The sequence below is a fragment of the Mastomys coucha genome, unplaced genomic scaffold (assembly GCF_008632895.1).
Source record: "Mastomys coucha isolate ucsf_1 unplaced genomic scaffold, UCSF_Mcou_1 pScaffold6, whole genome shotgun sequence".
NCBI classification, from domain to species: domain Eukaryota; kingdom Metazoa; phylum Chordata; class Mammalia; order Rodentia; family Muridae; genus Mastomys; species Mastomys coucha.
In genome coordinates, this window is record NW_022196912.1 from 40686980 (window position 1) to 40700080 (window position 13101).

At 40.4% G+C, this 13101-nt stretch overlaps 1 protein-coding gene across 11 annotated transcripts in view; it reads left to right on the forward strand.

Moving 5' to 3' along the window:
• The window catches only part of Kidins220 (kinase D interacting substrate 220), an 86337-nt gene that overhangs the window by 9644 nt on the left and 63592 nt on the right, over positions 1–13101 (forward strand). For 6 of the 11 annotated variants that reach the window (XM_031357147.1, XM_031357137.1, XM_031357139.1 and 3 more), the window contains exons 4-11: positions 148–246; positions 1341–1439; positions 2120–2221; positions 4628–4726; positions 7505–7702; positions 9760–9858; positions 11196–11294; positions 11761–11859. In XM_031357147.1, the coding sequence (XP_031213007.1) occupies positions 148–246; positions 1341–1439; positions 2120–2221; positions 4628–4726; positions 7505–7702; positions 9760–9858; positions 11196–11294; positions 11761–11859 (894 nt within the window). The remainder of the gene's footprint in view (positions 1–147; positions 247–1340; positions 1440–2119; positions 2222–4627; positions 4727–7504; positions 7703–9759; positions 9859–11195; positions 11295–11760; positions 11860–13101) is intronic. The other 5 variants (XM_031357148.1, XM_031357138.1, XM_031357146.1 and 2 more) reach the window with 1 other exon arrangement.

Below are 13101 nucleotides of genomic sequence, written 5' to 3' on the forward strand. Positions count from 1 at the left end.
TAGGCAGCTTCCACTTTGTTCCACAGAGGTTAGAGAGGCTCACATGGTATCAGTTAGAAGATTGTTTGAGCTGTTAAGTTCAAGTGCATCCCTCACTTTGGAATTCTGTGTTTTATTTGAAATATGCCGTTTTGAATGTTTTTCAAGGATAACTGGACTGCGCTTATATCAGCATCTAAAGAGGGGCACATACACATTGTGGAGGAGCTGCTGAAGGGTGGGGCCAATCTGGAGCACCGTGACATGGTATGTGTGGTTTTGCAGGATGGCATTAGTTAGCTGAAAGTTACTGACAGTAATGGAGACACAGGAAACCCTGTCTGCTACTTTATTTTTAAGACAGGGCCTTTTAGTGTTTTATGAATGGGGTTGGGGTTGAATGTTGGAATGACTCAAAAACATTTTAAACACTGGTGTTATAGTGTTTCCTGGTTAGAATAGTCATTACTTCAGTTTATCTCAGAATTAAGAGTCCTCAGCTCATTTTTTCTGATAATTCATAACTTAGTACTTTTAAGAAAACTTCCTTCATTTGGATTGGATTTTAAAGGTACATCAGGTAGTTTAAATGTTTTGAGTAAGTTATATATAGCCTTTGGAATGTTAGTAGATTTATTTATAAATGCAATCTGTCCAGGCTGCTGTCCATGAGCACTGCATGTCTCAGTAGACATGGTCTGTAGTTACCACCTACCTCTTGTTTGGTCATGATCTGGGTAAGGCATAAGAGTGAAAAAAAAGGAACATTTCTGTCTTATTCTATAAGATGTTTGACTTTTTAGGAAGTCAGTTTTAGCAGTCCAAGCAAGGAAGAGAATCACCTGCCTTGGCACATAAAGCACATATCCCATCCCTCAGCTGACAGGTCTGCAGAGTGCTCAGGGCGTAAGTTTTAAAGGCACTGCAGCTTTTGGTCTCTCTCTTCCTAGATCATGCCACACAACAATTATTTCTGTGATCTTATGTTTCAAACCTAGGGAGATGCTAGTGTACTTAGCTTGGATGTGAAATGCTCCCACATATTAGGTCCCCACCCCCTTCCCTGCTTCTCCTTGCTTTCTGGGTACTATGGCTGTAGGCAGCCAGAGAGACTCTTAGAGGCATAACATCACTAGTCTAACTTTTGTGATATTTACTCTACAAACTTTGCAGTGATCACTTGTAGACTTAGCAGATTTTATTCAGTTCATGTTCAATTGCATATTTCTGAGGAGCTTAAGAATTTGACTATTATTGTTATAAAATAGTGGTGTTACAAAGATGTACATAGAGGGATCCTGATTAAAGTTGTTCCTTGCTTGGGAATGATACCATTTTACACGCCCCTTTTTGTTCTCTAGGGGGGATGGACAGCTCTTATGTGGGCATGCTACAAAGGCAGGACAGATGTTGTGGAGTTGCTTCTTTCTAATGGTGCCAACCCAAGTGTCACTGGTTTGGTAAGCACTAACAAAAAAGTGAATTTTTAATGTGAATGGTAAGTTGTCTTACAGAATGCTGCAGGTTTTTTATACTTCTTAATGAATAGAGATTTTTTCAGATCATACTGACTGTCATATAGAATACTATATGACCAGTGAGACCCAGTGAGAATTTTAAGACAATGAGAATTTTGTACACTGTCCTTTTCTCATCTTCCAATGAAAAAGCAAGTCTTTGAACTCAAATGCTAGCCATAATTGTGTAACATTTCAGAAGGAAAGTGTGAATTTCTTAGTTACCTTACCTGTATATCCTCACTCTGTGTTTCTTGAAGACATTTACCAAGAAGCCATACCATTTTTCTATATGTTCTATTTTTTCTGTACAATGTGTATATTTCTATTACTTTTTTACTTTTATCCTACTTATTAATCTTTCTTACTGGCTAGATAATCACATTAAATAAGTTAACTCTGCAAAATAATTATGTTGATAATATATATATTATTAAAGCTTAACACATCTTAGTTGTCAGTTATATATTCTGAGTTTTAAAGTGGAGAATGGTTTCTAACTTGATTTAAAAACCATTCCTTTGTGTTACTCCTGCTGATATTTACTTAGTAAATTTGTGTTGTAAATGTCCAGCTAAAGACTGTCTTCTTCTCCTGTCCTCGTATGTACCCGTGTATCCCAGCAGTACAGTGTCTACCCAATCATTTGGGCAGCAGGCAGAGGCCACGCCGACATAGTGCATCTTCTGCTGCAGAATGGTGCAAAAGTCAACTGCTCTGACAAGGTGAGTCGTAGAGTCCACACAGGTTCTGCTTGTGCTGCGGTCACTTAGAGTGTCCAGGTTATAAATAGTGTCATTTGAAGCATCTCTAATGTATCTTATTTTGTCTTTCAACATTTTTACCTGTGTATTCACAGGTTATAGATGGGTCTTATATTTGTCTTATGGACCATGTGTTCTCGATATTTATTACATTAAATTATTCTCAAAAAAGACAGGGCTAATGAACTCATGTCTTTACTGTTTGAAGTTTTCTATTATAACTCTCCTTCCTGTGTTTTGTCCTGCCTGCTGTGTTTGTGTGACTGTGATCTTACAACTCAGGTTCAGTTCTCTCTCTTGTGCTTAGAATTCTAAAGCTGGTAGTATGGAGATTGGAAATAATGACTGCAGGGTACATCTGAGGTATGGAAGTAAGGGCAGTGATTGGCTCTTAAGAGGAAAGACTGGTAGAGTGCTGGTTAGGCAAGGAAAGCCTACATTGTCAGGACTTGAACTAGAGACCTAACAGGAATGGAGGAGCAGGAGGAGAGGATGTGATGGGGAGGAGACAGTTGAGTAATGTCTTGATGAAACAGAGGGGGATAGGATCTGGAGTGCAGGAGAAGGGAGCCTGGCAGGTAGCCCTCAGGAGCATCACCAGGTGACAGCCCATCTGGACTACGTGCTGACACTGGGAAGCATGTACATAAAAGGATTTCATTTAGTGGGAAAGACCAGATTTGAACTTGAGAAAAAGTAGAGATATTTACTGAGGTGGTTGAGCACTCACTGAAGAGCCATTGGAGTAGACAGGAAACAAGGTGAGGGCATTCCTACCAGATAGCAAGACTTATTTGTAATGATGTAAATGAGATTATCTGCTCTTTAGTGTCAGGGTAAGCTGGCCAGCATGATGGGAAAGAGAAAGAACAGACTTTCTAGCATGTACTCTTATAGATCAATCACTCAGGAGGTAACAAATGTAGTAGATGCTCAAGGGATGGGAGCTTATGTCCAGTTGATAAAATTAAGGATGTCTTGATGAGCTGTGGGGTTAGAGAAGGTGCTTCAGACAGACAATGTATTTCCTACAAAGGAAGCTGGGAACACTACAGATGCAGGAGTGAAGTTGGAGCGTTTATCCTGCATCCCTTACCCATCTCCTTAAGCCTGTTCTGAGGCAGTGACCAAGAAAATTGTTCTCCTTCACACCCTTCTCCTTTTGTTAGGCTTCTAGTCCCACTTGCTGTATTCACATCCATGTTAGTCTATCATGAGAACCCATCTATCAAGGGCACTGTGGGGGACAGGCTCTAAGAGTGTGGTTGGGAAGGTGTCTGATGTTATTCATAGAGACTAAATAGCCACATATGGTTATTTATATTTAATTTAAAATTAAGTAAAAGTAAAAGCTCAGTTTTTTACTCATACTAGCTACATCTTACATACTTATAGTCAGTCATATATACTAGTGGCTTCTTTCTGGGCAGTGTAGAATAATAGGGAATTTTTTTTATCCCTACTGAACAGGCTGTCAGGATTTATTAAGTATTTATGACCATGTACACATTTTATTGTTCATAAGGGTCACTGTAGGTATTTACATGTGTATTGGTTGGCAGACTTCTCAAGGGGCAGCATTACTTTTATGTGTGATTTATAGTTCTTGATGCTTTCTGATCATGCTTCATGAAGGGTGCTTTTGAACAGTTTCTGGGATGAAGATGTCAAAGATCCAAGTTGGTTTGGGGTTATGCTTAAAAGTGCAGATCTGAGAGCTTGGAGTGTCCATGGGATTTTAGTTTGATTGGTTAGGTTTGGTTTGGTTTTTTGGTTTTTCAAGACAGGGTTTCTTTGTGTATACTTGGCTATCTTGAAATTCTCTCTATAGACCAGGCTGGACGCAGAGATCTGCCTGTCTTTGCCTCTCGAGTGCTGGGTTTAAAGGGTGACTTTTTCTGCCTCTTGATAGCTTTGTTACTTTGACTCTGTTTTGGAGCCTCACTGTCTTGTGTGAAAATGTGATGTTGTGAAGTATGCTTATTCTGTGATAAAGACTTCACTCTAACTGTTGGAGTTTCTGAGCTGTGCTTGACACTTGGTTGTTCACCTCTAGACCTGTAAGCTTTACATTATATTTTAAAATATGGGAAGCAGTGAATGCTTGGTGAGATAGGGACTACATGACTGTGGTGGAAATATTATCTTGATTATAAAGTGAAATAAAGTTCATCAAGAGACCTTTAATGCAAAAATGACTATTTATTCAGGACAAATAAGATAAGGGAAATAGGTTTTTATCTAGGACTGAAATTATGATTGGTATAAATACTTATCTAAGAATACTCAAAATATAACTTCATTTCAAGCTGCTTTCTTTTAGTACATGATCGAAAGTAATTTTGAATTCATTACCTGTTTTAATAGTATGGAACGACCCCCTTGGTTTGGGCTGCCCGAAAGGGTCATTTGGAATGTGTGAAGCATTTGTTGGCCATGGGAGCTGATGTTGATCAAGAAGGAGCCGTGAGTACCTCTGTTCTCCTAGCTCTTCTAGCAGAGTTTTGTGCCTCTAGCCCTTCTAGAGAAATTTGTGCTTTAAGGGAATATTTTAAGCTAGTACAAACCTAGAAAAAATTCCCTTAAATAAATGATTTCCTTAAATAAATAAATTCTTTCTTTTATAATTTAAATCGTAAATGATTTCCTTTTGAGATAGGACTTCACTGTGTGGTGAGCTCATGATCTTCTTGCCTTTGCCTCCCAAGTGCTGAGATTTCCTAAGTGTAATAACACTTTGAAAATAATGATACTATAATATAAAAAAAACATAATGAATATTTGCCTTTGAGAATCTGTTGCTAATATACATAAATTTTGGGAAATTAAAACCATCAAAAATAATATTTTAGTATTCTTATAAACTAGTATTCTTATAAACTTTAGGTCGAGTAGTTCCTCCCCTTTTAATTAAAAACAATTTTTATTTGAGATAGGGTCTACTATGTAGTCTTGGCCTTGTAGAGCAAATAGGCCTTGAATTCACAGAGATCCTCTTATTTTTGCCTCGTTAGTGCTAGGACAAATAGTGTATGTCACTCTGCCATGCTAATTTTTAATTGTAATTATAGGCAAACATCATGCTCCATTAAAATGCCTTTTTCTTAACAATGTAAAGTGATGTTAGACTTGGTAGGTTTCTTTAAGTTACTTTTTTCCTCTCAATAAACAGACAGAGGAAGTCAGAATGAACTTTTAAGAAGGTTAAAAATGGGACTGGAGAGATGGCTCAGTGGTTAAGAGCACTGTCTGCTTTTCCAGAGGTCCTGAGTTCAATTTCCAGCAACCACATAGTGACTCAAAATTATCTGTAATGGGAGAGGATGCCCTCTTCTGGTGTGTCTGAAGACAGCTACAGTGTACTCATATAAATAAAATAAATAAATCTTAAAAAAAAAGGGTTAAAAGTGGAGTTGAATCTAACTGCCTACCAGTTATTAGTTCATTGTTGACCACCAGCTGTGTATCTCATCCTTCCCAAGAGTGCTGGAGAGCAATAAGGAATCTAACCTTTTCGTAAAGGTTCAGGAATATGTCAGGAACCAATATTTGTGTGCAGCAAGCAGTTTTAAGGTACTGAGGACTATTACTAGTATTACTATATTAAGTTAGACAGCACATGATGGAGTCTGAGAGGAGATACCACCAAATATCTGGACATCTGAAACCAAGTTAAACTGACTTCCTAGATCAATGACATCTGTGGCCGGGCGGTGGTGGCGCTCGCCTTTGATCCCAGCTCTTGGGAGGCAGAGGCAGAGGCAGGTGGATTTCTGAGTTTGAGGCCAGCTTGGTCTACAGAGTGAGTTCCAGGACAGCCAAGGCTACACAGAGAAACCCTGTCTCGAAAAAAAACAAAAACAAAAACAAAACAAACAAACAAAATGACATCCGTGTTTCTCTCTTCCATGATGGGAAAAGTGGTGGTCCAGGCCTTCAAGGCACTGCTCTCCCTGCTAGAACCACAGCAGGGTCCTTGGTCCACTGACCTCTCCTGAGTCATTGTAGATGAGTGGCTGGTTATTTTGATGATTTGATGATGAGGAACTCTGTTTAAATGTCAGAAGGTGTCCAGTATTTTAAAGGACTACTTAGAATATGTTAACAGGCTCTTAGGAACTGTTAAAGATCATTTATTAGATAATGTGCTCTAATTCTTAATTCATTGTTTGTGGTTTTCCCCTAAATATTTTATATAAAAAATTCTTAGTTTCAAGTTTGATCCATTTTACTTTGGGTTGTTTAAATGAGAAAGTGTTGAATCCTAAGTCTGTCTTTCAACTTTATTACATCAGTGAAAGGGTTTATCAGTGAAATGGTTTGTTCCCTGCATGTAGATCCGGTGCAGGTTATCATTGAGAGAACTGAACTCCAGATAGTTGTATATCTTTGAAAACTGAAAATACCGATGGCTCAGGTTCAGTGGATAAAGCACTTGCTGCCAAGCATGGTGACTTGAGTTCTGTCCTTGAGATTCATGTGATGCAAAGAGAAAATGAACCCATAAGACTGCATATGCCTAAGTGAACACACAAGAAGAAACTGTAAAAAACAATTTTTAAAACACCTGAACGTATGCCTCCATCCATCCACTTTTGACATATGTCTGGTTATTTATATTGGCATTTTGTCAGAAATAATTTTAAAAATTTAAACACATTTGTTTATTTATATACTAGAAGAGGGCACATGTAAGCCACTGCACACATGTGCCATTCAGAGGACAACCTGTGGGAGTTGTTCTTTCCTTCCACCACATGGATCCTAAGGATCAAATGGAGGCCATCAGGCTTGGCAGCAAGTGTCTTTATAAGTGAGCCTTCTTGCTGGCCCTATCTGAAGTAACTCCTAGTGACTGGAGGATGTTAGTAACTCCTAGTGACCGTGGGAGAGCCCTTATCTAAGCGTGCTCAAGGCACCACCAGCAAATTATATTTTAAAACTTATATGTGTGTGCCTGTGTTTGCCTGTGGATGTATGATGTGAGTGGGGGCCCTGCAGAGTCTGGAAGAGGGCCTTGGATTCTCTGGAGCTGGAGTTACTCACAGGTGGTTATGAGTCACGCAGTGTTGGTGCTGGGAATCAAACTCCGGTCCTCTGCAAGAGCAACAAAATCTTTTAACCAGTGAGCGAGCCATCTCTCTAGCAACTGCAAATAGGTCACCTATCTGAAAATAGTTTTCTGGTTGTGACATGCATAATATGTTTTCCAGAGCACACTAATTCTTTGTTTTTCTTTCTAAGAATTCGATGACTGCACTCATTGTGGCAGTGAAAGGGGGCTACACACAATCAGTGAAGGAGATTCTGAAGAGGAATCCAAATGTGAACCTGACTGATAAGGATGGAAACACAGCACTGATGATTGCATCAAAGGAGGGACATATAGAGATTGTGCAGGACCTGCTGGATGCTGGAACATATGTGAACATACCTGACAGGGTAGGGGCCCACTTCAGATTTGTCATTAGTGGTGAAGTAGACAGAACATTAGCTAGTGGCTCCTTAACATCAAGACTCTTCACCTGTTACATGAACTTGTTTTAAGAGAAGTTTTATTCTTACCTTTGAAACTAGTAAAATTTCCAGTCTTGTTAAAGAATACCCTTGTTTATTTTTACCAAGTAGTTTGGTTACTGGAAATGTCACACATGGGGTTAATTTGTAACTCTCTTTGGTGAATACCCCTATATATGTTTTCATAGCTGATGTCATTCATTGTCCCAGGACTTAGATAGTGCTTTTATACTTAAGAGTTTTTTCTCTTGCCCGACTTCTTCTCTGAGGTTTCACGTATGTGTTCAGAACTCACCACTTGAATGTGTATTTAGGAAGCTTTTAAAAACTTACAGCAAAATAAAGTGGAGTGTTTTGTCTTTTTACTACTGCAAACCACTTTTCCTCCATTTCTTTTCCTCCACTTTTCTCACAGGCATGGGCCCACTGCCCACTCTGATGCTGCTTTCCCTTTTCTTTCCTTGCCCCATGCAGTTCTGTTGACTCGATGTAAAACTTGCCCTTTATCCAGCTTCATCACCACCACTGCCTCCCGGAGCCACCCTCTCCTGTTGTTAAAGTGGATCATAACAGATTCTCTGTTGCCTCTGCTTCACCTCTGCTTGTTACTGAGTGCATGCACTCCTTTGTTGAAGCCACCCAAGGCTCTCTTGTGCACTTTGGATGTGTGCTACATTTGTAGTATACAGATCCTGCATGTCAATGTCCTTATTTGAGTCCTTTGTCCTCATTTTGTGCCATATTTCTTCGTTTAGAAGGTTGCAGCCCTGTTAAGTCCCTTCTCTTTCTTTGCACATGGTCTTGTCCTGCTGTGAGGTATGGCAGTGCTTTAAGTAGAATGCTGCCTACACATGGTGGCTCCCGTTTGTCACTCTGCCTTCACTTACACCTACCTAGTTGGAAAGGTCATCCTTAGCTCTCTAGTCCAAAGGGCCTCCTCAGTTACTTTTGATCAGTTATGCTATTATATTTGCATAGTGTTTGTTTTGCTTTATTTGTTTTAATTGTATATTGTTTTCTATTAGAGTATAAATTGTCTTACAACTGGGACCTTATCTTCTTGTTTCCCAGGACCTAGAATGGTACCTGGCCCACTCTAACAGGGAAATGGTTTACTTACCAGTGTACTGGTTCTCACCCACTCTGATGCTAACATTCTTAGCTGTATAACTGGTCTGCCTTGGGTTTATGTATGCTGTTTGTAGTGAAGCTAAAATACGACACCACAATGCTAGACTTAGAACCTTCAAGGGATAATTGACTGGCAGCCTGTTGGGGTCCTCAGAATGGAAGCAGGCAGCAGCTTGCAGGCTCACTTAGGTTGCAACTGACCTGCAGTTTAGCAATAAAATGACAATTTTATTTTGCCCATGGCAAAATTAGTATTTTACGTAGTGGGAAGCTGTGATTCAAAATGGCTGTTGCTGGATGAATGTCATCTGAGGAGCTGTCTTGTGAGGTATTTAACTTGGTACAGTTCCTGTACAGGAAGATGAAGTAGTCTGTATGCCCTTTGCTGTAACTGCCCACTGGCTGTGTCCATAGACACTGCTCTGGGAGCCAGCTCTGCTGTCCTTCAGAGCCACAACAGCATGCCAGCTCTATGCTCCCAGCTTAGAGCCTGTTGCTTTTATCACATGGCACTCTTTGAAGGGGATTTACAATGTAGCATCCAAACTGTCAGTGTCCTGTGATTTCAGTTATAATGATGGGAAATTGTCTTCAGAGAGACTAGATTCCAACTGAGTAATTTATCTTTTTAAGTTTCCATCGTAGGATTTTATGAGTCCTTATTTTAAAGACTAATGTCCTCTGTATCTTACTCAGAAGGTTGCTAATATCAGATATTATCAGTTAATTAATGTAGTGATAGTCTTTTTCAAAGAGATTTTTAGAACAAATCTATTACATTAATAAACGAGTAACTTTTATTTCAGAACTGTTATTTGTTTAGGAACTGATCTTGTTTTTTGTCCTTTTAGAGTGGGGATACTGTATTGATTGGCGCTGTGAGAGGTGGTCATGTTGAAATTGTTCGAGCACTTCTCCAAAAATATGCTGATATAGACATTAGAGGACAGGTATGTGCACTCACACTGCAGGGACCATGAATACTTGTGTCAAGTAGTCAGGATGTTGCTCCTCCTACTTTCTGTGGAGATAAGAAATGTACACCCTCATGTATTGGCTGTATGTTATTATTGTTGTTGTGTTTTGTTGGCACTATGTTAAAGTTCCAGAATTAATGTCCACTTAAACTCAGATACAAATAAAAAAATTCGACACCATTCTAGGCTATGTAATGAAACTTGCCTCAAACTGAAACAAGGGGCTGGAGGTGGTTAACTGGTTAAGGGTGCTTGGTGCTGTTGGAGAGGACACCCATGCTTTAAACTCCAGCTCCAAGGGAGCGGACCCCCATTCCTGGTCTCTGAGCTTCTGCACATGATAAGCTTTGACCTGCTGACTGCTCTGGGCAGCTTGTGCACATGTCGTAGGCTGGTGCCAACAAACCCTTAGGGAAATGTTGACACAGGAAACCTAGTGTGGCAGCTACAGGAGTCCATTCTCAGTTAAAAGCTGTATTTGTACTAATGGATGGTCTCTAGATCACCTGTTTCAGACCACTGGCAACTGTGTCTGTCAGTCTTGTGCATCTGTTTTTAATCAGTTTTTTTTTTTTTCCCCGAGACAGGGTTTCTCTGTATAGCCCTGGCTGTCCTGGAGCTCACTCTGTAGACCAGGCTGGCCTTGAACTCAGAAATCTGCCTGCCTCTGCCTCCCAAGTGCTGCGATTAAAGGCATGCGCCACCACGCCTGGCTTTAATCAGTTTTTAATTCATGTTCTGAAGTTCTGCTTTCCAGGTCTGTGTGAGTCAAAGGTTTGGTTTTTGAGCAAGGTAGGGTTGCTAAAGGAGCTGTTCAAGACAGTATAAGGTACAGGGTAAATATAGGTGAATAACATTGCAAAAGGAATGACTGGTCTGTCAGAAATACATTCCCACTCACTGTCTTCACTGGGCCAGCATATTTAATAATGACTTATCCATAGCAGAGTTCAGGTATTGGTGACTTGTAGCCTGTTTTATCTCCCTGAAGTCTGACTGCATAACACAGTGTATTTTAGGGCCGTGGATGTGGCACGGTGATCTTGTGCCTGCCTAGAGTGTGTGAGGCCCTGGGCTCCATCAGGCACCACAGAAACAAAAGACAACTTAGCAACTCTGTGGCTTACTCCTGTTTTACTTTCAGTAATACTTAGTTTTTCTAGGATCCTTCCATAAAAAGTTTCTCAGAATTAAATCCTAGATATCATGAAGATTGTTATTACTTTTCACCAGTATAAGTATTCACACTTTACATTCACAAGTAGCAGTTTTTAGTACTGCATCTCATATGATTTTCTTTGCTTTTGCAGGACAATAAGACCGCGCTGTATTGGGCTGTTGAGAAGGGAAATGCGACAATGGTGAGAGATATCCTCCAGTGCAATCCTGATACGGAGATATGCACAAAGGTACAGGGCATGCTTTGTTCTGTTACCTGAATGATTTCAGCCTTGTAGTGGTGATGGCCTGGGTCAGGAAGCACACAGCCAGCTGTTTACAAGCCGTGAAGAGGTTGCCACCCTATGTTCTTTATGTTGTGTTTGGAATGCAGAACAGACTTACTTTAGACAACTTCTGTGAGCCATGTTTGCTTCCCCACAGCAGGCATTTTAGTTTTACTCAAGTCATGTGAAACTGTACAGGACTTTGGTTAGCTGTGTGTGCAAGTGTCCTATATGAAAGTATATTTGTAATTCCAATAAAAAGGTTAAAGTCCCTTAGTAATATAAAGCTATTTTCATACAAATCACTGGTTGGGAAAACATATCCTTGTCATTTGTAAGTTATGTTTTCTTTATGTTTATGTTTATTTCAAATTTGGGCTTACTGAAGTAAAGGAAAGCTCTGTCTTTTAAACCTTGTCTATGCATACAGGATGGCGAGACACCACTAATAAAGGCCACCAAGATGAGAAATATTGAAGTGGTGGAGCTGCTGCTGGATAAGGGGGCTAGGGTGTCTGCTGTGGACAAGGTAAGAGCAGAGCTGTGCACGGCACCTTTGGTGAGGTGCTGGTAGGCCTTTAATGTCTGATGATGCCTATGTGAGTCTTGAATCTGGCTTTGCATAGACCGTTTCACAGATAAACTTGGAAACAAGATGTTTGATCTTGCTCTGTGTTTATTTTCAGCATATTTGTGAGTTTGCTTATGTTTTCCAGAGATTTTGTATGCTGAGGGTTTTGTTTTCTCACAGACTTGAGAATGTGGAATGGAGTTGGGTAGTTAGGATATGTTGAGTTGGAGGACTGATAGACAGTCAGGGGACTGTGACCAGCAGACATGGGAAGTGTGGGATGAGACTCTGGCAAGACATCTAGGATGGGGTTGGGAACTTGGGGTTAGTGCAGGATGTGGGAGTGGTGGTAGTGACGAAGACAGCAGTGTAAAGACAATGACCACTCAAAGTTTACCTCTTAGAGTGTGCACCATGTTGGTTTTATAATTATTCTTAGTTATGAAGTTTTTTCCTTTTCTGTCATCAGCTACGTAAAGTCAGAATCCTTTTGTCTCCTGTCTTTGTGTCTTCCAGTGAACCTAGCACATAAAGTTCTTTACATTGGCTTGGTTCAGTAGTTATTACACCACGTGTACAACACAAGAAGAGAACTTAGAGAAGGAATAGACATGAAGCAGAAGAGCAGTTTGGATAAGAGCTTTCCTAGGAGCCAAGGAAAAGACATGCAGGCCTCTTCCATTTAGTGTCTCAGAGCGATCAGTGTAGATGAGAGCTGGGGATTTAATTTCTGAGTTTTACTGTCAGAAATGAGCTCTCTTCAAGGGAACGTTGGTGAATAGTAAATAGAATATGAGGCAGTTGGGGAGGTCCTTCACAACTATTGAGTTTTCTAAGCAGCTGAAAGAGTCAGATGCAGATACTTAAAACCAACCAATGGACAGAAGCTGGGAACCCCTGTGGTTGAATTAGAGAAAGGCTGGAAGAAGCTGAGAAGGAGAATGACCCCATAGGAAGACCCTCAGTCTCAACTAACCTGGACCCCCAAGATCTCTCAGACACTGAGACACCAACCAGGCAGCATTCACTAGCTGATATGAGGGCCCCGACACACATACAGCAGAGGACTGGTCTGGCGTTAGTGAGAGAAGTTGTACCTGACTCTCAAAGAGACTTGAGGCTCCAGGGAATGGGGATGCTTGGTGAGATGGGGGTAGAGGAGTGGGGACATTTTCTTGGAGATGGAGAGAGCGGGGAATG